Source organism: Phocoena sinus, chromosome 1, assembly GCF_008692025.1.
Source record: "Phocoena sinus isolate mPhoSin1 chromosome 1, mPhoSin1.pri, whole genome shotgun sequence".
In the NCBI taxonomy this organism is placed as follows: domain Eukaryota; kingdom Metazoa; phylum Chordata; class Mammalia; order Artiodactyla; family Phocoenidae; genus Phocoena; species Phocoena sinus.
Genome location: NC_045763.1, coordinates 164435336 through 164458961, shown reverse-complemented (window position 1 = coordinate 164458961; position 23626 = coordinate 164435336). Strand labels below are relative to the sequence as shown.

At 52.6% G+C, this 23626-nt stretch overlaps 1 protein-coding gene and 1 pseudogene across 1 annotated transcript in view; one reads left to right on the top strand and one right to left on the bottom strand.

The window, feature by feature from the left end:
- The first annotated feature begins 4162 nt into the window (after positions 1-4162).
- CAPN2 (calpain 2) overlaps positions 4163-23626 on the top strand; it is a 61868-nt gene continuing 42404 nt past the window's right edge. The window contains exons 1-2 of the mRNA XM_032605891.1: positions 4163-4567; positions 9155-9224. Coding sequence (XP_032461782.1) covers positions 4331-4567; positions 9155-9224 — 307 coding nt within the window. The 5' untranslated portion in view covers positions 4163-4330. The remainder of the gene's footprint in view (positions 4568-9154; positions 9225-23626) is intronic.
- Positions 11756-20816, bottom strand: LOC116740343 (annotated as a pseudogene).

Here is a 23626-nt window from a genome sequence, read left to right as displayed (position 1 = left end):
AAACACTTGAAGTTAGCGCATCGAGTGCCCAATATCCATCTCTTATCCAAGAAAAATGCCTCTATTTCACTTGAATATTTCTCACCCATTTTATTTATTTCTCCATCATTTATTAAGAGGCGATAATGTGCACATGACATAACAGAGCCTGTCCACAAAGTGTCTGTTAAAAGAGTAAATAATGGGGGCTTCCCTGGTGGCGCAGTGGTTGGGAGTCCGCCTGCCGATGCAGGGGACGCGGGTTCGCGCCCCGGTCCGGGAAGATCCCACATGCCGCGGAGCGGCTGGGCCCGTGAGCCATGGCCGCTGAGCCTGCGCATCCGGAGCCTGTGCTCCGCAACGGGAGAGGCCGCAACAGTGAGAGGCCCGCGTACCACACACACACACAAAAAGAGTAAATAATGACTCTCATACAAATATACAATAACTACATGTCAAAGATTTGATTTCACTCATGAATAAATGAGGGAACCAGTAGATATTTAAAAAAAAATAGTTTAAAGGAGAATCCAAAAGAAAAATTAGGAATGCTGAATGGAATTTGTTAATAGATGCAAAACTGAGGGAGGGAATCCGTTTGATTGCGCTTCTACCCAAAGAAGTTCATTTGCATATACACGGACAATAATTATTTGCATTACTATTGATTTCTACAATGCACAGAGTAGTAAAATACCCTGAAGACTGTGAAAGGCACAGACCGCTGCAGACCTGGCCTCTGGCAGGCTGATTAGGCTTCACCTAATTCCATAGAACACCAGGAATACTTTGTAATTCCGAAGACTTTTCAGTTTTTCCTGACAGATCATTGTTTCACTAAAAAATCCCGAATACTCAAATCTCAAACTGTCCTTCAAGATTGACTAAAATGCCACTTTATCTGGTCTTCCTCAGACTAAAGGATAATTTAAAAAAAAAAAAAAAAGGTAAAATCATGACTCACATACGGATATAAAATGAACACGTTTTAAAGATTTTATTTAACTTATTAATTAAATGAGGCAACTAAGCATATGTTGTGACTGATTCAAAGGAAAAGTCAAAGAGGCACAGATTTATATGAAGTAAAGAGTATTGAAATGAATGTGCAAATGGACTCAACTGGCTTCTCCACGGTGGGGAGGGAGATCCCCCGCCCCGCACTGAACAGAATTAATTTGCATGTAGAGAAAAATTATTTTGCACTGCTACTGTTATCTACAACTTTGGGTTGTAAAATGACTCAAAAACAGTGAAAGGCTGGAATCAGATAACTTGGGAGGAGGTGCTCTAAACCAGACTTTCTCGGCCTCGGCATTACTGACATCTTGGATGCCCACTAACAATTGTCACTTCCCGTCTGGTTCTCAAAGTTGCTGACCTTCAACACCTGCTGAAAGGAGTTCAGGGTGGAGATCAGGAATGAGGCGCTCTGTGCTCTGGGGAAAACTGGCAGAACAGGCCTTCAGATAGTTAGATATTTTCAGGAGAAGATTTTATGAGCCCAATTTCTTGCACCTTCTCACATCTAGGAAAGCACTAAAACCATTCATGGAGACGTCTCCTTGTGATGAGCTGCAACCTTCTGCCAAGATGTGAGCTTGACTGTATGTATCCCCCGTCACCAAAATCACATGTGTACTGTCCTCCTCCCACCTCTTCGGAGCAGTTCCTCAGAGCTGAGAGGCTGTCTCCCCAGGCTATAATTCTCATTTTGCCCCCAAAAAACTTAACTCACAGCTCTCACGTTGTGTTTTTTTCTTTTTTTCAGTCAACATGGACCACGTAATTCTTTGTTTTGTGGGGAGCTGTCCTAGACATCCAAGATGTTTAGCAGCATCCCTGGCTTCTACCCAATAGAGGCCAGTAGCACCCCATCATAACAAAAATTATCTCCAGACATTGCCAAGTGTCACCCAAGGCCGGGAGGAGGGGGCAAATTCACCCTCAGTTAAGAAATACTGCTCTAGGGCTTCCCTAGTGGCACAGTGGTTAAGAGTCCACCCGCCAATGCAGGGGACGTGGGTTTGAGCCCTGGTCCGGGAAGATCCCACATGCCACGGACCAACTAAGCCCATGTGCCACAACTACTGAGCCTGCACTCTAGAGCCTGCGAGCCACAACTACTAAGCCCACGCACCACAACTACTGAAACCCGCACGCCTAGAGCCCGTGCTCCACAACAAGAGAAGCCCACACACTGCAATGAAGAGTAGCCCCCGCTCGCCACAACTAGAGAAATGCCACGTGCAGCAACGAGGACACAACGCAGCCAAATATAAATAAATAAATTTAAAAAAAAAAAAAAAAGAAATACTGCTCTAAACAATGCATAGCTTTCCACTGAAACACGAATTCTTCCATATTAGCACAGAGATGGAGAGGAAGGGACGACCGCACTCCTTGGCACACACCCATTCCTGTGTATGAGCCAAGAATCTCACGCTACCTCTTCAACGAGCAGAACCGTCACAGTGGCCCCTAGCACAGGCAGTGTTCTAAAGGCTTTACCAATGTGGACTCCGTCCTCCCAGTTAAAAGTGAGTTTCAGATAAATAGCAATTAGAGAAGAAGAAATGTTCTTCTATGTTCTTCCGGCTGGTCTAAAAATTAAATCGACATGAGGCAGGTTAACAAAAGAAAATCAAATAAAAGTTTAATACCACGTATACATGGGAGAGGTCCAGAAAAGCTGAGTAACTCGCCAAACTGGCTGAAGCCCTCTCCTTAAACACCATCTTCAGCTAAAGACAAATGAGGATGTTGGTGGTAGGGGTTTGGGACTTCAAAAAGGGGCAGAAGACAATCGACTTGGAGACGGAAAAGCAAATATTTGGTAAATAGATGTTTGCTGGGCCAGGTAGAGACAATGGGACACAGGGAGGAATCTGGTCTCTAGGCCAGTCTTCCCCACCACAGTGAGCCCATATTCTTTGCACACATCTCTGGTGATGGCTCTCTTCTGGAAAGAGGCCCTTTATCTAGATTCTTTAGGCAGTTACCGGGAAGGTCAAAGCTTCTTCTTGAGTCTTTAGGGCCTTGACTGTTTTCAGCTCAAAATAATCCACATGCCAGAGAGATATTTTGGGGTGGCAAATTTTGCTCCCCTACATAGGAAATAATTTTTTAGTTTAAGTATGCCCCCGTGCAATATTTGGGATATACTTATACTAAAAATCATTAGTGTTTACCTGAAAATCAAATTTAACTGGGTGTGTTACCAAACGCAAGTTCATGTGCCTGACACACAGCGAGCCCAAACAAACCGAAACAGAGTTTGGAGCAGAGAAAGGTTTATTGCAGGGCTGTGCAAGAAGGCTGTCTCATGCTTAAAATGCCCCGAACTTCTCCAAGAAGTTCAGCAAAGCACTTTTAAAGGCAAGATGAGGGAGGGGCGTGGTTAAGTTGTTGCAAACTTCTTGGTGTTGGAATCCTTCCTTCTTGTAGCTGTCCATGTTGGTCAGGTGAAGATGTTCCTGTAAACCTCCAATGAAACAAAAGTTATTCTCTGTTTTGCAACTTTTTATCTCTATATGAATGTACTCTTCAAGGTCAGAGCCCTGAGAATAGGCTATCCTGTATATTTCAGGCTGTAGATAACATTCTTTTACAAAAGGTTCAGAGCCAGCATGACTAAACACAGGCAACAAAGCAGATCTAATATGGAGTCAGATTTGTTCTTTCCTATTACAGGTGGATGTATTTTTATTTGCCGAATCTGGCCACCCGATCTGTGATCATATAGCTAACCAGTAGCAGTGTGTAGCTACTGGTCATGATTGTAACACGCCTCTGGTGACTTAGAATCCCTGTTCTGCCTCTAATTAGTTGTGCAACATTGGATGATGTCATTGAACCTCTCCGATGCTCAGTTTTCCCATCTGCCAATTGGGACTATAGCGGAGGGACAACCTTCTCACAGAGCTAATTTAGTCCCGTGGAGCTCTCTCCCCGATCTTCTGACTCACAGGGTGTGTCCTGGAGAGTCAGGACAGCCCCAGCCTCGGAGTTTCGCCCAGGGTTGGGTTTGAGTCCCCAGTTTTCCACCAGGACGCCCAGGTGCACGGCACGAGCCGGCTCGGCCATCCCAGGCGCCGGCCGCCGTCCTCCCGCCGGCGCTGTGCAGGCCGCCGGCCGGCAGGGTCTAGCGCCGCGCGCCGAGCTGGCGGGGAGCGGCCAGGCCACGCCCCGACGCGCGGAGTGCGCTGCCCTGCCGGGTGAATCATCATCACCCGCGGCGGCCGCTCCCAGTCCCGCTGCCGCGCGCCGAACCCTGGCCGCGACCCTGCGGAGTGCCGCACAGAGCAGCCGCTGAGACCCTGGCTCGCGCAGCGCGGACACCGGGCCGACCATGGCGGGCATCGCGGTCAAGCTGGCGAAGGACCGGGAGGCGGCCGAGGGGCTGGGCTCGCACGAGAGGGCCGTCAAGTACCTCAACCAGGACTACGCGGCGCTGCGGGACGAGTGCCTGGAGGCCGGGGCGCTCTTCCAGGACCCGTCCTTCCCGGCCCTCCCGTCTTCCCTGGGCTTCAAGGAGTTGGGACCCTACTCCAGCAAGACCCGGGGCATCGAGTGGAAGCGGCCCACGGTAGGCAGCGGGCCCGCGGCGGGATGCGGGGCGGGCGGGGCGCGGAGACCGGAGGCGCAGCGACCGGGCCTCGCGGCAGCCGAGAACCAGGCCCCGCGCGCGGGGAGCCCGGGGAGCGCGCAGAGCCGAGCCCCGCAGCCGGGAGCCCCGTCCCCGCGCTGCCTAGCCGGGGACTCTGCAGGCGCGGGGTCGGGGGAAGCTCCGCGGTCGCCCGTGTCCCCTCTGCCACCCACGGCGCCCGCAGGACGGGCCGCAGTGCACGCTGCCCGTAAATCCCAGTAGCAGTCCCGCCAGCAAAAACTCACAGAAACTGGGTTGATATAGGGGGAACCTGGAGAAAACTTGTTGGACTCCGGTGGGGAGAGAGTCTGCGGAGAAGCGAGGAGGGTGCCGGGGGTGGGGTGGGTGTGGGGTGAGTGGGACACTATCCAACCGGGAAAAGTCGGTCTCTACCTCGGTTAGGCTGCTTCAGGAAGGGAGAAACTCCACGCTTGGCCTGGTGCTTTGTGACTAAGGATTGTCTCATGCAACCACGGTTAGATTTATCCAGTCGGAGTTTCCTGTTTATTTTTCCAAATGGGGGCCGACCTCCCTGTAACATTTACCCTGGGGATTATCAAAAGGACAGGGGAGATGCAGCCAGGAGCCAGTTCCTGCACCTTACTCACCCTCCCAGAATCCTCACCCCTGCATCTCAAGGGCCCCTCGGTGTTCCCTTATCCCGCCCCGCTGGGTCTCTGTCCTCCTTGCCCTGGCAGGCCTTGGAACAGTTTCCTTCCTGATTAGTTTGTCCATCCTACTTCCCCTGGAACCCCTCCTGGCCCCATGTCCTATGGGACACCTCACCGATCTTCCCCCACCAAACCTCAAGGAGGCTTCCTGGGAAATACAGCCTCCAGACTCCTGTTAGGGAAATAAACATTCCCGCCCTGCTCCCACTTCTCTGAGCCCCTCACCCCCACCCGCTAGTCACCTTCTGTTACTCCAAACCCAGCCCGTAGGCAGCAACTTCAGTAGGAAGTGTCCTTGTAGGCAGCAACTTCAGTAGGAAGTGTCCTTGGCCTGGAGCACTTGAGTTCATTTCTTGCTAACCTGCGTGAGCCGTTTAACCTCCCTGCCTCCGTTTCTTCGTCTAAAAGAAGAGGTGATGCCTACATAGTTTCCTCTCCCCACTGGCGCACCAGGCACAGCACCTTTTAGTTTCTCAAGGGCACCCATCTCTTTCCTGCCTCACCTGCCAGGGGTGCTCTTTCCTGGTTTTCTGGGGTCTGGCTCACTTACTCTTTGGGACTTAGTTAGATGTCACCTCCCCAAAGAGATCTTTCCTGACCATTCTTAGCAGCCCCCTTCGCATCTTGTTCTTCTTTATCACTGAACCCTGCTAATTTCCTTCATAGCATTTTCACAACTTATAAATGTAATTACATATATTTGTCCTTCCTAGTGAACTGCAGGGACCATGTGTGTATTATGCACCAATCTATCCCCAGTGCATTCAGAGTATGCATTCATTCGTTCATTCATTCATTTAACAATACTTATCGAGTGCCTGTTATATGTCAGGCAGTGTCTTAAATGCTTGGGATACATCTGTGAACAAAGACTGTGACTATTTGGGGAATGAGTGAATGCAAGACTAATTAGCCTCAAACAGAATTACAGCTGTGAAAGTGATAAATGAGAATGTATTCGCCTTACATTTGTATAGCACTTTACAGTTTACAAAGTGAATTTACATACTTCTTTGCTTATTCTTTCATTCACTCAATAAGCGTATCTTGAACACCTACTGAATGCCAGGCACAGTGCATATGGTTTCTGCCCCTCAAGGCTTTAGGGGCTAGTGAGGGGACACAGGCAGGTCACCCAACAGTTGGAAATGCCTGTAGGACTTCCAGATGGGGAAATAGAGATCCGAGACCATTTTAGGGCCCCAGATTAGGGCGGGACAGGGTGTACACTGCACATCCAAGGGGGAGGGTAGCTGTTATTGTCCCATTCAGCAGTTGAAGAAATTGAGGCCAGGGGAGGTTAGCTATTCGCTCATACAGGTGTCTGGGGTGGAGCCAGGACTGTGTCCAGCCTATGGGTGTCGAGAGCCACAGCTCACAGCCGCCCTCTCTGCCTTCTCCAACACCACTGTGGTTCGGGTCAGGCAAGGCGAACAGACACGTGTCCACTGGATCTAGATGGAAGCAAGTCATTGGTAACTGTAACAGAGCAATTGCAGTGGCATAGAATTGCAATGGGGTAGAAGCCGGATGGCTGTAGACCCCAAAGTAAGGAACTAGAAATGAAGAGCGTGCCCAGATAATTCCAGAAGGGGGCCTGTGAAAGGAGAGGAGAAAAAGTGTCAGGGAGAGTGGGACCTGGGGCTCGAGAGGCTGGTTTTCAGATGAGAGCAATTGGAATGTGTTATATGTCAGGTCCCAGAGAGAAAAGCAGCGGGGAGATGGTGAAACGGAGCCACCAGGAAGTGAGAGTAGGGTTGCAGGAGGGAGTCAGGGGAGCAGGCCAGCCCTGGAGCGGGGGCTGCTCCTCTGGCCACAGAGGGCTGGGGGCTGGGAAGGAGGCTGAAGAGCACATGGCTGCAGTCCCTGTGGCTGACGCAGAGGCACAGCGAGGAAAAAGCCGGCACCCTCCAGAGGGTGCCACCAGTCAGGTGGGAGCAAGGGCAGGTGTGTGAGTCCCCACCTTACCCTGAAACATCTAAGGCCTCTGAGTGGTTTATGATTTGTTTACACTCAGCTGGCTGAACTTAGCCTCAAACCTGCATCTCCTGCCTCAAGTTCAGTGATTATGATCAACTCCTCCAGTAATAATTAACAGTAGGTGACTTTTATAGAGCTCTTACCAAGGCATGTGTACATAGTCATCTCATTTAACCCTCAGAACAACCTGGTGTGGTAGGTACACTTGTCAGCGCCATCCCCATTATACAGATGAGGAAACTGAGGCTTAAAGAGGTGAAGTAACTTGCCAGGGTCATAGAACCCATATAAGAAGTGACAGAGCCAGCAGTCAAACCCAGGTTGTCTGACTCCAAGGCCCAAGCCCTCAACCCCTTTCCTGGGACTGTTAAGTTCCGTACTTAATTCCGTGCCCTTCATGTTGTGTACAAGTTTCAATTTCCTGAACCATCTCTAAACTTTTCCTTCTTTGGAGAGGGTGCCAAAGGTATGAGGAAGTTTCTCAAATATAGTGGAAAAATCCTTCTAGGGTAAGTGCCTGGCACACTGAAGATTGTCTGTATGATTTTTGGGCTCCCAGCACCAAACCCAGTCTCTTCCATCAGCAGGATAAGCGTTTGGCTGGCAGGCCTTGGGCCAAGCTGGCTTCATTTGCCTCCGCAGAAAAGCATTCTCACTGTCCCTGTCATTCCCCCAAACAGCCCAACCTTAACAGGGAAGGCACAATGCAGAGGCATGAAAGGAGTGTGTTCTACTGCGGATTCCAAAAGAGCCTCTACAGCCTAAGCCGGGATGGCCAGGGTCTAGATCCGGGCCTCACCCAAGAAAAGCTTCTGCTTGACAGGGAGGGGGGTGGGGGGATGGGTACAGGGGGCGGGGCGCTATGGGGTGGAGCTCTTACGAACCAAGGGGTCCCGGCCGAGGGAAGCCCAGATTCATGCCCTGACTTCCTCTGTGGTTTTGGGGTGGGGCTCTTCAGAATCAGGAAGCATACTCAGAGGGGGCTGCAGAAGGGCCAGCACTGTTCAAGGTTGGGTTCCAGCAGGTGACTTGTGGGACAGCCCTTGGAGACTTGTTAGTAATCCATTAGGGGCAGGGCAGGAGGGAAGAATATATGGTTACACCGGAGAGTTCAAATTCCCGTGCCATCTACAGCTTACGAGCAGTGTATCTTGGGATATGTGGCTTTATCTCTTAGCCTGTCTCCCCACCTGTGAAATGGTGTCGGTGTCCATCTGTGTTCCCGGAAGGGCTGCCTGAGATAAAGTACCACACACAGTATTGACACACAGCAGGCTCACGGTATGTGGACCCCCAAGTATCATGGCCTGTGGACGAATCCAGACTGCTAGATACCTTCCCCTGCCCTCAAGGAGCATGTGAGTGTTAGGAAGACAGACTGGTGCCCAGCACCACCACATAGCACACAGCTGCTAAATTACGGGGTACACATACTCTGGGATTCAGGATCAAAAGGACGGGTGAGGGCTGGACTGTGAAGGAGAGCTTCGTGGATTTGGTGGCAGTGGGTCTTGAGATACGGTAAGATGTGGAAAAGGAGAGAAGAGCGTGGGAGAGGGAGGAATTCCATGCAGGAACAGAGGAGAGGGACCGGCAGAGCGGGCAGGGCAGCTCCAGAGCGTGGACCGTCTCAAGGCCCCCAGAGGAGGCTGGACTTGGCACTGCCCTGCCCCTAGGAAGGTAGCGTGATGAAGTGGGCTGTAGGCAGTGTGGAGCGTTGGGGTCCCGTGGCAGTCTAACTGTAACTGCATAGCTTTCCCTAGAGGGGAGGGGAAGGGGCGGAGGGGGTCCGATGCACCTTCTGGGAACCGAGGTGTCCTGACTACAGAATCACATGGCAGGTGGGTTGACAGCACTTTGTGGGTCTCGTTTCCAGGAGATCTGCGATGATCCACAGTTTATTACTGGAGGAGCCACTCGCACAGACATCTGCCAAGGAGCCCTGGGTAAGTGATGGCATCTCAAACAGGCTACGGGGGCTTGTCTGAAAGGCTGTGGATAGAAGGCGTGAGGGATGATCTATGGCTCCGCTCCCTTGCCAGAGAGTTTGGCAATTTCCAGTTCTAGAAGCTTCCTGGAATGTCTTGTCCCCTGAGGACCCCGTGCTGCGGCAGACAAATGCACAGATGTGCAGTGAGGCCTCCTGGGTCCCCTGCCCTGGGCTAGTTGTTGAAGTTACAAAGACACTCCCACTAGAAGACGGAGGAGCTTCTGGATCTCAGCCACCCTTGGTGTCTGTATGTCCCGGGGCCCATGTTGCTAGTGGCCCACGGAACAGTCAGGCTCTGGGCTGAGGGCCAGGTGGGAGGCCTAGCCCAGGCCCGGTTGCAGCACTGAGACATCAGTTCTCTGGGGTTCAGGGGTGGGATGGTGACTCAGTGTGTGGAGGAAGAGGAAACCCTAACACTCACTGCTGGGAGGAAGTTAACGTATCAGGGCGTTCTCAGTGTTTGCAGGACGAGCTCACCATGGTATCACAACAGTGAATGTGGGTGCTTATTGTCACAGAGGCAATTGAAATGTTCATTTAAGTAAGTTCAACTGGAGTAGCTGAATCGTGAGGGTCTGAAACTTTGCTCTCTGTAGCTGAGCTCTGATTTCCTGGACATAGTGCCTGCTGAGATTGGAACCTGCTCCAGCTTTGGCATGAAAGCCCCCAAGTTTTCTTTTTTTTTTCTTTAATTTATTTTATTGAAGTAAAGTTGATTGACAGTGTTGTGTTAATTTCTGCTGTACAGCAGAGTGATTCAGTTATACATATATTCCTTTTCATATTCTTTTCCATCATGGTTTATCATAAGATATTGAATATAGTTCCCTGTGCTATACAGTAGGACCTTGTTGTTTATTGCTATACAGGACCCGAGGGTTCTGCAAAGAAGTCTTAACGATGGGGCCTGGGACCACTATTTAAGATTCTCATAGAATCCACGCTCATTTTTTTTTTACTCATAATAGATATGGGCCTATGATCGCTGGAGGAGATTATTTGCTGCAAATAACCAAAACCTTGTTTCGAGCCATCAGCTCCAACTTGCTTTCCAGACCAGTCTATCAGTAACAAAATTAATCATCTTGAATTGTACCTTCTTTCCTGGCCCACCCAGCAGAGGTTCTGTCCTGGGAGTGACTTGTTTGAGGTCATCCAACAGCTGAAGTGAGGGCCTGGAATGCAAATGCAGAGCGTCTGTGTGTTTAACCCCTGAGCTAGGCTCCCCAGAAGGGGCATGGAAAGTTTTCAGTCTCTGAGGGATGTCAGGGCATTTGTGTGAATCGTTAGGACAGGCAACTGGGAGCCCCTTGTAAAATGGGTCTCCGAGAGCATGACCCAGGGCTGGGCGTGCAAGCACCGCTCTCTGAGCTCAGCCTCTGTGTACAAATTCCTGAGATGCCAGAGCACATTCTTACCCACAGAAAACACACCTCCCATTTCCCACCTTCTCTCCCCAACAAAAGAGAGATGCCCAGGGGGCCTAGGGCACCTAGGTGGGTGCTCCAGGAAAATCCATTGGTTAGAGAAAATGGAAGTTAACAGGGCTAGAAGTTGATGGAGACTTTGACCAACCATGGGGGCTTCAGGAAATCTGGAAAAAAAATGACAACTGTCATACCTGGGCTAAATTCCACACCTAGACTAAACATCTACTTTAAAGTTTAATGACATCTTAAGGGCCAAATTGCAAGATTTAAGTCCTGGTTAAATATTGTCAGGCCATTTGGAGAGGAGACTCCCGCAAAGCTTACACTCCCTGGGGTAAAAATCCCCATGATATGCACCAAATCAAATAGAAACAAGATTAAGTGTAAGTCCTTTAAAACATTTCTCAGTAATCAGGTCTGTAATTTCTAAGGTTTTTTTTTTACACCACATTGGCCGTTTTGTCCTCTTGGCCTTTTATTTTTGGAGGATCTGGGTTTGATTACTATCTGTGAAGTGTGGTGGACTGAACTCTCACTCTGATTCTGGCATCCGGACACAGGGTGGGCATGGGGTGGTGACTGTCACCAGGTCCCAGCAGGTTCAGAAGCATCAGGAACAGGGGGGCCGCGGCAGTGACACCTGGCCACACAACCAGAGATGCGAGTCAAGGCTCAGCTCTTAGTTGGCAGACCGTGGGCACGTCATCACTTGGAATCTCAGTCTCTTCTGAAAATGGGAGGGAGGGGGAGAGTCAACGGGGTGACCTCAGAGATCCCCTACGATGGGGCAGTCAGCTAATCTAGAGTCCTCATGCCTGACACTGAGTGTAAATCTTGTGCTGGAGAATCGAAGCACCGAGGGCAGATCTCTTATCTCGGAGCAGGAATGATAACAGCCCCTATCACTATATAACAGTATGCAACTCATGGAGCATTTTCATTGCATTGTCTCATGTAATCATCCAAGTAAATATTTTCATCCCCACTCTGCAGATAAGAAAACTTATCTTATCTGGAGGCAGGGGGTGGGGAGCCCACGCAAGGCCACAAAGCTAAAAATTGCCAAAGCAAAGAACCCTGATCTGATTTTAAAGCTTTCCACACTCTTCTCACTCCCGTCACAAGTGGCCATGAGGCTATGTTGAGGGATTTTGGAGGTAAAATTCTCAAAGCAAAATTTATTTTCCTACCTGTACTTTCTACCCTGAGACTCACTCAGTTCACCAGTGAACCTGGGCGGGGCCCATCCTGGGACTTGTACATTTCTCAGCCTCCTGCCTCACTTCGCAGGGCTGCCCAGCAATGGTTAATCCGCCAGCTCTCACCCACTTTCCCAGAGGGTAAGCTGGAAGCCTCACCAAAGTAATTCCAGCCATGTTTGCAGAACTGCTCTGACGTGAGCCATCTGCCTTGCAGACCTTGGTTGGGCTCAGCACTGAGCCAGTGAAGAAAAATCTGCCCATCTGGAAGAGCTGGAGACCCAGGCTGAACCTCGGCCAGGCTGGCCCTACAGCTAAATATGGCTCTGGAGTTGCTGTTTTCAGCCTCTTCTTACAGATGATGGCCATGGAGTGGCCCCAGGAGCCCAGGAGGTCCCAGAGCTGAGCTCCTCCTACCTTTGGTTTTCGCTGGGCCACTGCTGGGCTTTAACCACTGCCCCCTCATAGCCCCCCATGGGCCCCACAGCCTTCAAAGCTCTCAGAGGAAGGTAGCTGCCCTGGCCAGGTGCCCCCATAGGCCCTCGGCTTCCTGGGGGAAGGCTCGAGGCTGCCAGCGCTGTCAGAGCTGTTGAAAACACACAGCCCCGTGTCTTTGTAACCTGGCCCCTCAGAGGTGGATCACCCTGCCTCTACCCCTAAAAGTCACGTGGGCCCCCAAACACTAGGAGATGTTTGGCTACAGGGTGCCCCTCCCCAGAGCCCGGCTCAGCAGAGAGTGGGGAAGGGCAGGGCCAGTGGGAAAAGCATGCAGGAAGGAGGTTTCCAGTTCCTGCTTCCTCCCCTGCTTACTAGCCTGGGTGACTTTGGGCAGGTTACCCAAGCTCTCTGAGCCTCAGTTTCCTCTTCTATAAAATGGGAATAATGATAATACTCCTTTCCCAGGGCTGTGATGAAAAATGCAATTAATATAGGCAAACACATCGGCAAATTGTAGAATCCTGAACAAATTCAACCTCTCCCTATTTTCCCATTTTTAAATACGGTAAATAACTTTTTAAATGATTCTTAAACTATATGTTTTTCAGTGTCTACAATCCATTTTATTTTAATATAATCTAAACACATACCATTTAGAAAATACCAAGAAAAATTTATGTACAAGAGTTGATGCTGTTGCATTCGGATAAAGCTGGCACGTTCTTGCTACCAGCATAGCCCAGGAAACACCACCGAGGAAACCTAATATATTGGAATAGATGTTGTGGTGTTTGGCCCACAGTTTGATAGCTCTCAGGGTTAACCTGAAGTTGTCAATGTTTGGTACTAGATGTACAATTCCATCGGTTACCCTGCAACCATGAAGACTTCTTACGCATCTTATATTTAAATTTTTAAGCAGACTGTCATCTCTTAAGCCCAAGTCTCCTGGAATAGTCTGCAGTGCTAATCCTGCAAACAAAATATCAATCTCTATCCCGTCAGAACACAGTTTGATAACTGGTACAAATGCTTCTTCAACAGCTCTTCAATCTTCTACTTCTTCCTGTAATTTCAACTTATCATAGAATGAGGTGAAAAAATCACTTCGATCGACGTGTCTTGGTGCAACACACAACGCGTTAATATCGGCACCTTTTGTATGTACTCCTAATCTCTAAGATCCAAATGTAAAGCTTTTTCCACCACCATTTTCAATTACCGATTGTGGAAGATTCTTGCTTTCACTGATTTCTCGCATCCACTCTCACCAGGTTATTTAATTTTCCCCAAATCAAAATCCTGCACTGCTGTTCCCCTTCCTCTTCAAAAACGCCAAAGGGCTTCAGAGTCTCAATTAGCTTCTGTGTAAGTAGGCAGTCAGTCTCCTTGGGGGCTGCTAAGCTGATGGGAGAGGTAATGCCATAGTGCTTGTACGGCAGCTGTGTTTGCTGTGATCCCTGCGTTGTAACAGGAAACCGCATGGTCTCCTGCGCGGACACTGCCCAGTCATCCGCCTCCCCCCGCTGGCGCCCTGGGCATGACCCACTGAGACGGGGGTGGGGGGTGCCTGCCTCAGCCCTGGATCCAACCCCCTTAAATTATAATTTTTAAAAGCCATTTTAATAGGTGCCTTTTAAACATTTTAATAGACTTTGTTAGAACAGTTTTAGGTTTACAGAAAAATTGAGATGATAGTACAGAGAATTCCAAACACACCAGCCCAGTTTCCCCTACTGGTAACTTCTTACATTATTAAGTGTGGGACATTTGCTACAGTTAATGAACCAGTATTGATACATTATCATTAACTAAAGTCCATACTTTAGCTTTCTTTAGTTTTTACTTAAGGTCCTTTTTCTGTCCCAGGATCCCATCCAGGACACCACATTACATTTAGTTGTCATGTCTCCTAAGGCTCTTCTTGGCTGTGACAGTTTCTCAGCCTGTTTTGGTTGACCTTGTCACTTTTCAGGAGTACTGGTCCGGGATTTTGTAGGATGCCGCTCTATTGGAATTTGTAGGTGCCTTTTTCAAAAAAGAGTGCTTGTAGTTAAAAAAAGAACTAGAAAATAAGTGTTGGCTGGTTTGGTGGGGAAAATAAATATATTTTTTCCTGTTTTTTAAAACAATGGCTTCACCGCCAGCCCCAGCACTGCCCTCACCGTCCCCGACCCCAGTGGCTTCTCCCAGCTCCTGGGGCAGATGTGTGCGGTCCGTGAGCCCTCCTGTCCTCTCCCCGGCAGCTCTTCTGGTTATAAATGCTTTTTCACAGCTTTTCTCCCCTGTGGCTACTGCCTGGGCTCCCAGCTTCCTTTCCTGCTGCACCTGAAACAGGCCCATAAACGCGCCAGGGATGAATCTCCCGGCGGCCCCGTCCAGCCCTGGCTGCCCCAGCCTTGGCAGTCACACAGCGGGGTTCCTGCCTCATCCGAGGCCTAGAGTTGGGCACATCTCTCCTTGGCTGTCGCTGACCTCCTCTCCCCAGGGAGGAGAGGCAGTGGGAATCCTCTCCAAAGAATCCCCCCACCATTGTCACGTACATGTTCCTCTGAAGCCAGAGGAAACTTGCGAAGAGTTTGCACGGTTCCTTGGCTCCCCGTGGGCCTGTGGATCGGAGTGTGACTTTGCGCTTGTTCGGGTGCTGAGCCAGGAGCCAGGCCACATCCCCGTGTGGACTCTGCTCTGCTTCTGAGTTGAGGGGATTGGATCCCAGTTCCGTAAGGTCTCACTACTTCTGGCGTGCTGTGACTGCCACCGGCAGCCCGCGCGCTCCACCACACCCGCCGGCACCAGGCTGCAGATGGCGAGCAGTGACCTCTCCACCCCGGGGTCTGAGACCCTTGCACAGATCATCCCCCACAGGATCAGCCACAGAGAGGCCCCCAGCCAGGGGATTTCAGAAATGAAGGGCCGTGTGTTCTGTGAGGTCTAGTGGGGTCCTGGGCAGCAACTGTGGGGCGAGGAAGCCCCAGGAGGAGGGTAGTCTGCTCTGGCTGGGCCAACGTTGGGTGGCCTGTGTGCAGTGGGGCAGACTCGAGACCAGCACTGTCCACCAGCACTTTGAGCCGTGATGCGAATGTTCTACGCTATCCATATGGTAGCTGCAAGCCACATGTGGAGCATTTGAAGTGTGACTAAGGCAACCAAGGGACTGAATTTTTAATTTTCTTCAGTTTGAACATGAAAAGCCACATGTGCGTTATGGCCGCTGCAGCGTTGGGATCCGGCCTCCCATCCTTGACTTTCTGGGGTGGGATGGTCTCCACACAGAGACAAGCAAGCCACGTACATCAGTAAGCATCTGTAAATGGCAAGGTCCAGAGTGAGGACTTGGGTGTCCATCAGTTAGAGGTTGGCCTCTTGGTTCTGCCACTTCCTGGCTCTATCACATGGGGTAAATCACCGTCCTCGTTAAGCCTCAATTTCCTCATCCGTAACGTGGGGATGATAGTAGTATCTACCTCAGAGGGCTGTGAGGATGAAATTAAATAATGCATGGAAAGCTCAGAGTGCCAGAGGCTGACACTTAGTAAGGGTTTAATAACTGCAAATTGCAAGTTACCTTTGGGGAGAGTGTGGCTTGAGGGGAGTATGGAAATGAGGCTGGGGAGGGGAGATGGAGCATGCCCTGCTGTGTCTTGAACAACCAATGGGCTCCGTCTCTAGCACTTGGCATTAGGAGGTGACCAAGGTGCTGATGTTTGGAGAAAAGTTCAAGAGACTCGATGAAGTCTCCTGCTCCAACTTTCAGGGCTCATGCAATGGCTGTTGCTCCCTGACGTTTCCCAAAAGGCCAGGAGGCTCCTCACTGCCACCACACTTGGGCTCTCTCCTCTCCCAGCACTCGCTTTGCCTGTAGCGCGCCTGCTATTTTCAGTCTCAAGCCTCTACTTACCCACCTGTGAAATGGGAACAAGGTGACAGGTCTGTCCTTTCCTTTTCCCATGAGGCGGAGAACCTTAAGGCTGTATGACTGATGGGTTTCTCTCTCTCTGGGGATCAGGACCAGAGTGAGAAAACCTCTAACGTTCACTCTTATCGCAATCCCCGACGTGATCTCTCCCCTGTGTTTTGCCGCCCCAGCTGCATTGAGACTTTACCTTTCGTTCAACACTGTGAAGGCCCCCAGGAAACCAGGAAAGTAGATCCTCACCCTCTGGTTCCTCCGGGAGGTGAGGAAGGAATTCTGAGGAGTAGGAATCTAAGATGGGGTTGGCTCCACCTCCTTGCCTGCTGGGGCCTCTGGGCACGGAGGGGTTGGGGAGGAAGGCGAGGTTGTGGATGTGGATGGCAGGAAGACACAGGGCTACGGTGAGCTGGCTGGTAACTCTGCCATCTGGTAGTGACCTCAGCGTCCACGGTCGCGGGGAGCTGGGGGGCAGAGTCGACTCCTACAACCGGGAGGCTGTGTCCTCCCGGTCCAGGGCAGCCGAGGGCGGCACGGGGCAGGGCCTCCCTTCCGAGAGTCTGGTTCGTCCATGCAAGTTCGGTGTGCGACAGTGTGACCCTGAGGCCTCGGCGTCCTCGTCCGCCTGCATCCTCCCTTCTCCTTCTCCCTTTCAGGGCCCCGCTCCTCAGGAGCGGCAGCGGGAAGGGAGGGAGAGGGCACACACGTGGTTCGGATCATTTGTTCTGGCTGCAGTCGTGCTTGCAGCTCACGGAAGGAGGCTGAAGCCCCGTGTTTACCAGGGTTGGGATGTGAGCAGAACGGAGCACCTCCACCTCCCCCCGACAGTGCCGATACAATGAGACGTGATTGTGTGTAGGGGGTCATTCCGCTTTGGGGGTGCCCTTCTCTGGGCTGCTCCAGACAGTGAAGCAGTCACGGAAGGGATGGTCCCGTGGGACTCATCGGCCGCCATCGCGCAGGGCCGGGCACTGGCAGGGTGTGCACTTCCTCTGGGGAGCACCACCAGCCCCGGGGTTGGGGGAGCTCCTGTTGGCTCCCAAGGACTTCCCTCCAAAGCTGAGACGCCCCAGGCTGCCTAGGCCAGGAGACAGTTATTCTGTCAGCAGGGTCTCAGGTCTGCTGGAGACTGCTAAATACCAGTGTCTCGGGAAGGGTCAAATTTAGCCAGAAGTAGCCTCAGTATCTCGGTCCCTTTATCATTTATCTAGCTGTCACCATGGAAAAGCAAAGGCACAGAGCCCTGCAGGACGTGAGAGGGAGAAGGGTTTCCCCGACCTCGGCCCTGCTGGCGGTTGCGGCCGGCTCATTCTCCATCATGGGGGTGTCCCGAGTGCTGTGGCACGCATGGCAGCGTTCCCAGCCTCTGCCCATTAGATGCCCTGGCAGCCCTCCCCAAGCATGACAACCCAAGACGTCTCCACACAGAGCCAAAAATGCCTTGCGGGTAAGGGGAGCAAAAACGGTCCTGGGGGCGAACCAGTGGTAGATCCGGGGAGAGAAGGAGGCTATGGACACAGTAAGCACCACGGGGCAGGCGGAGGGCAGTCATTGGGCATCCAGGGTGTGATGCCTGTTCTAGCAGCTGGTGAAGACCAGCCCCACACACGTCCAGAATCACCTCCCCTAAGCCAGCCACAGTTGGGAGTAAGCGTCGTCCTGGGGAAGGAGGAAACATGGAGCTGCAGTCAGGGCGGCATGGCTGGGATGTTTGTCCCCATGGAGAGGAGCTGCTGCAGCAAAGGAGGAGATCGGCCCTCTCTGCGTCTCAGGACGCTCCCCTTGGCGGGCCGTCTGTCTCATCAGCTTCCCGGAGCAGGCATGTGCGGTGCATCTCAGGTCCTGGGGTGCCCCGGGGACCGCAGAGTGAGTGGGTGTCTGGGCACAGCATCCTGGCGCTGGCATCTCTCCGTGTTGACTCCTCTCTTGCTGACACGTCCCCCCACCGCCCAGGGGCAGACTCTGTCAGCTGGCTCACACTGCCCCTGGCCAGGCACAGATTTCAGGAAGGTCCTGGTCTCCTTGCACCTGTATCTACTGGATGGCAATCTGCCCCACCATCAAAGGCTTAAAACAACAGCAATCATTTTCTCATTCTCTCCTGTGGTTCTGAAGGATAGATAGCTGGGCTTAGCAGGGGGGACTCTCTCAGGGTCCCTCGTGGGGTTGCAGTCAGATGGGGACAGGCTCAGGTCACCCGAAGGCCCCCCACTCATGTGTTTGGTGCCTGGGCTGGAGGCTCGTCAGCTGAATCTCTGGGGTCTTCCTATATCCTGTGTGGTCTCTTTAAGGGAGCTCCACTTCTTACACAGAAGTTACAGAGAGAGAGCCTCAGAAATCACAGAGCATCACTTCTGCCATATCTATTCACTGAGACAGACAGAGGCCCCACCAGGTTCAAGGGGAGGGATGCAGATTCCACCCCCTGGTGGGGAAAGGCAAGGTCCTAGAAGAACAGGTGAAACCGGAAATACCATGGCTGCCGTTTTGGGAAGATGCCACAGTTCCTCCCCTTTGAATAATGGTCACCAGTGGTGACCCAAGGCTGCTCGGACACTAGCCCATCGTGGTTGGGGCAGGTGTGTCCTCTGTTCTCTGGGACTTCCCAGTACGCAGGGCGGAGGGGCACTCAGCGGGCTGGGCTGGTGGTGCCAGCTTCAGGACTCCCTTCACCGGCCAAGCTTTCCTGAGACACCCTGCCGGGCCCCAAGGCCCTTTCTGCTTCCACTCGGCCATTGGGTGCCTGTGACCAAAAGAGCAGTGGGCTGCAGCTTCAGGCAGAAGACAAAAAACACCACGGCCCTTTCTCTGCACCAGACTCTTCTTGTCTCCAGCTCCTTCTCCCACATCCATCTGGTCCTCCCTGTTCTGGGTCCTTAATCCCTCGTCACGCCTCTCCCAGCCTCTCCACCTACCAAGCCCCCATTACTCCAGGTGGGCCCTAGTTCTCACCTGGATTCCTGCTCTGGGTACCTGCCTGTCACCGGTCCATTCTGACGTTACTGCCAGAGGCCCTGTCATCAGGGAAGTGACGGCCAGTGGTGGAAACGGTTAAATGGACAAATTAAATATAAGTTCTGATCATGCTATAGTAGGGGTCAGCTGGGATGCAGTGTGAGGACACAGGAGGGGAATGGCAAGGGATGGGACAGTCCCCAAGGACGACTAAGGAGAGAGGCGGAGGGAAGGTGTGGGACAGAGGAAGTGTGTGCTTCCCCAGCAGGAAGAAGCCCATTCTGGAAAATGCAAGTGGTATTTTCTTGTGCCTGGAAGGTCTGTGCAGAAGAAGAAAGGGTGAAAGGGAACCTTCGTTTAAATTCCCTCCGGGTCAGTTCAGACTCCACAGAAGTGTAACCCATCTCCAGACTCTGCCCTCCCTAGACCCCCGGCGTCCTCGCATCCCCTCTGCCCTGCTCCCCACCCTCCTGGACGGTGCCACGCCACACCCCATACCTTCGGGTGCCTGCACTTGACCTTCTCTCTCCCTGCAAGTGCTTCCCACCCCACCTCCACCTTGCTCTCAGGACCAGTCCAAGCTCCCCTCTTCGAGCCCCGTGGCCCTACAGCCCGTGTGACCTGTTTGGACTTGAGTCCTGGGGCTCACCTCCGTCTTCTCTGATGGTGTTTCCACATTGTTCCCCACGCCAGCTGGTGAGCCCAAGCGTGAGAAGCATCCTTCTCTAGACCTGGCTCAGGAGGGACGTCTGAGACCAGGTGGGAGGCAGAAGAAGCATGTAGGCCAGTCAGGTGCTCAGAGGCTCTCGGGGCGGCTGGTGTGCCCCAGGAGCCACGGGAAGCAGCAGCGAGGGGTGCTGAGGCCGGGCTGGGGGTGCAGAGCCCCGCAAGGCTGGCCCTGGGCTTCATGTTCTGTCTACTCTTTCTCCTCCGAGATGAAGAGCTTCCTCAGCCTGTGTTGCTTCATGGAGCACGTGCTCCACGTTGGCAGGGTCCCTGCCCTCACAGAGCTTGCATCCTCCTGGGACTGTCAGCAGGCACCACGCCCTAGAGTGATGGAGCTGCAGTGGGACAGGTGGGCCGGCAGCCAGCATCTCCTGGGTCCTCTGCTCCGCTTCCCGGTGGGTGGAGGAAAGACAGTGATGGTGGGAGGGAAAGGAGCAGAACACACACAACAAATACCACGCTCCCCTCTTGGGAAAACTTCCAGCAGCCACCAGTGTAATCCTCATCACCATTCCAGCCCCATTCCACCCCTCCCCACTACAGTGGGCCCCAGGCGTCCTCGGCCTGTGCTCAGTGCTGACCCTCGGGACTGGACACAGAGGCCCGGGGAGCACAGCTCTGGAAATTTATCGACGTGATTGCATGAGTTTATCTTTTTAGAAGAGGGCTCCGGAGCTTAAAGGAGCTATTCATGAGGTCTGCCCGTGGGTGCTGTGTGCTCAGAGGGTGGGGATCTGGGCGTGCCGAGTGTGCGCAGTGGAGGGAAGCCTGCGTGTACATGGTCACGGCCACAGCGAGGCTGCAGAGGAGCCGGACAAGGGCAGCCCAGCTGGGGACAGTTAAACTCTTACCCAGGTAGCCTGGGTGCCCGAGTCCAGGAGGGTGAGGCAGCTGTGCTTAAGGAACAAACCAAGATCCTACTCAAGCCTCCTTTTCCCAAGCAAATTAAAAGGGGAGGGGGAGGTCTGAACTACGGGGGGGGGGGGCGGGGGGGGTTCTCTGAGGTCCCTTGAGAAAAGTGGCTTAAGTGATCTCAGCAGGTGCCCACGGGCGGGCCAGGGAGAACGACGCTAAATAGGCATCGAACAAGTGAATAAATTCAGAATTAATGCGTGAGCACTCTTCTGCCGCAGGCACAAAATACAGGAAAATTTTGTGTGAAAACCCACAGGAAAGGCAAGCGGGGAGAGAAAGTATCAAACTGCAGAGACGGGGGAGGCAGTTTGCTTGTTAAAGGAACCTCTTGCCTTGTCTTCTGTGAGGGGACAGAGCAGAGTCCGCGAAGCCATCCTCAGCCCAGGGGGTGGGTATCGGGGCCCCTGGTCCTGCGCTGGGGTGTGGGTGGGCATAGGGGGCAAAGGCCACAGTCCCGGGTGAGGCACGGGCAGGGGTGAAGGTGAGGGGCTCCATCACTGCAGGGGCCATTCTTGGGTTTTGAGTAAATGCGTTCGTGTCTACATCCTCATCAGTGCGCATCCTTTACCTTTATTTACCGTCCCCCCTACCCCCTGCTTGCTTCTGAAGATTCGGCAGGGGCTCAAGATGATGAGACAGGCCCCAAAAGCGCTCAACAGGTCACAGTCCTCCCCGGTCTCACTCCCTCCTCCTTCCCACCTACCCTCACCCCCATCCTGAGCTGTCATCCTTTCCGAAACAGGGCGTAACTCATCCCCAGTCGCGACTTCACCTCTTCCGGGCCTCAGTTTTCTCCCTTATAAACTTAGAAGATAAAAAGAGCAAACCCTCAGAGACGGTGTTCTAAATGCTTGACTTTTTTTCTCCCATTTAATTCTCAACTCTGTGAGGCCATTTCCTATCATGAAACCCCTTGTATGTATGAGGAAATGAGCACAAAGAGAGTAGTTTGCCCTGAGTCAGAGCTGGAATTTGAACTCCATGTTCTGGCTCTGTTGTTTCTTAATTTTGGGGGTGTGAGGGGGAAGGAAACCTGACTCCTCCCTAGAAAATGCATATATTTGCATACATACAAAATGTGCACACAGTGTTTTCGGGTTCCAGATCTCTGAAGCCCATCCAGGACCCCCAGTTTCACTTTTTCATCTGATCCTAACAACCCTTTGAGGATATGTGTGTTATTATCCCCCTTCCACAGCTGAGAGAACATGGGCTCAGAGAAATTAAGAAATGTGTCCAAGATTACACAATCTTAAGTGGCGGGGTCAGGATTCAAATCCAGGTCAGTCCTCCTAGCTCTATCCAGGGGATCTTTCCTTTCTGGTTGGGGGATCACCTGGAGGCCCCGCGGGGCTGTGGGTGCCCGTGCAGCCCCTGTCCTGTGCCTGGGATCCGGGAAGGCCAGCCAAGGCGTACCTCCCCCTCTCACCTCCGTGGTGGGTCAGCACATCAGCCCAGCCGCAGCCTTCCTTGGGACCCGTCGGCACCCAGGCTGACGGCACCCAGGTTCTCATCCAGTGGGCCAGCGCTCCCGGTGGGCAGGCACCCTGCAGCGGGCTTGTGGACCTCCCTCTAGCTGAGTGCTGGCAGCAAGAGCCCCAGGACAACGTGGACTGGACTCGTAGAGGGGGTTGTGCAGGAAGGGTGATCCCTAGGCCTGGGCTGGAAGGACAAACCCAGCCAAAGGGGACTGACAGGGCGGCCAAGAGCCAGCATCTGAGGAACCCAGAGAGAGTGGAGTTGGTGCAGGGGCCTCCTGGTGCCAGGAGGCAGCAAGGTGCATGGAAAGGTGAGAGAATGGGTGCGAAGCAAGATGAGAAGGGCAGTTCTTTAAGGGAACGGGCAGGAACACAGCCTCCAGCGAGATACGCCTTTTATAGGGATCCAGAGGTCCCCACTGGGGAGGGCAGGGAACCTCTGCGCCCACCTAAGTCCAAGTTCAAGGGGCAGGTCTGGCATGAGGTCCTGGACAGCCCCCGCCCCGGCCTCGGCTGGTTTCCTTTCTCTCGTGCTTTTTATTTGCTCCACCCCTACCCCGGCTCCAGACTCCCAGAACCCTACCTCTCCCTTTTCCCCACTAACCTGCTCTCGGTCATTTTCATGTTAGGGCATGTAAATGCACGGGTCCCTTTCCCTCCGTACTTGCGTTTGAGGTCCCACCTCAGTGCAGGGTGGGGACTGTTCTGTCCGGGGAGTTTCGTCAGCACGTGGTGCAGATGTGCAGGGGAAGGGGGCTGCGGGCTCCTGTAGGGAGGGGCACCCAGGTGGGCTTCTAGGATAGGCAGCAGGGCAGAAGGTCCCCAGCCTCACAGGCCTGTACTGGCCAAGTGTCTCCCAGGACAGAAAGGAGGGGCGGAAGCTTAGCTGGGTGTCGGGGGAGCCCAGATGTGGGAGCGGTCAGCCTATCGAGCCTGCTGGCAGGCCTTCAGGGTGGTTCAGGAACCTCTGGGCAGGGCCCTGTGTGCTGCCTCAGTGATGGACGGGGCCAGCAGCCACCTGCTGAAGGGAAATGTTGCAGGGAGCCAGGGTGGTCAAGGACCTCTAGTGACCCAGCTCTGATACTTGTCCCTGCTTGTGTGCAGGGCTCTGGACAGACCGAGGCAGGTATCAGGCTCCCAGAATGAGAAAGGCAGATGACATGTGGTGAGTCAGAAGGTGTTAAGTGTTTAGATACGCCTCGCCTCATTCCTCAGAAATTGTTTTGGCCTAAATGCCCCCCCAAGAAAAGGCATACAATGAAACCATATATTACAAAGAAAAATAATCAGTTCTATAGACAGGACTT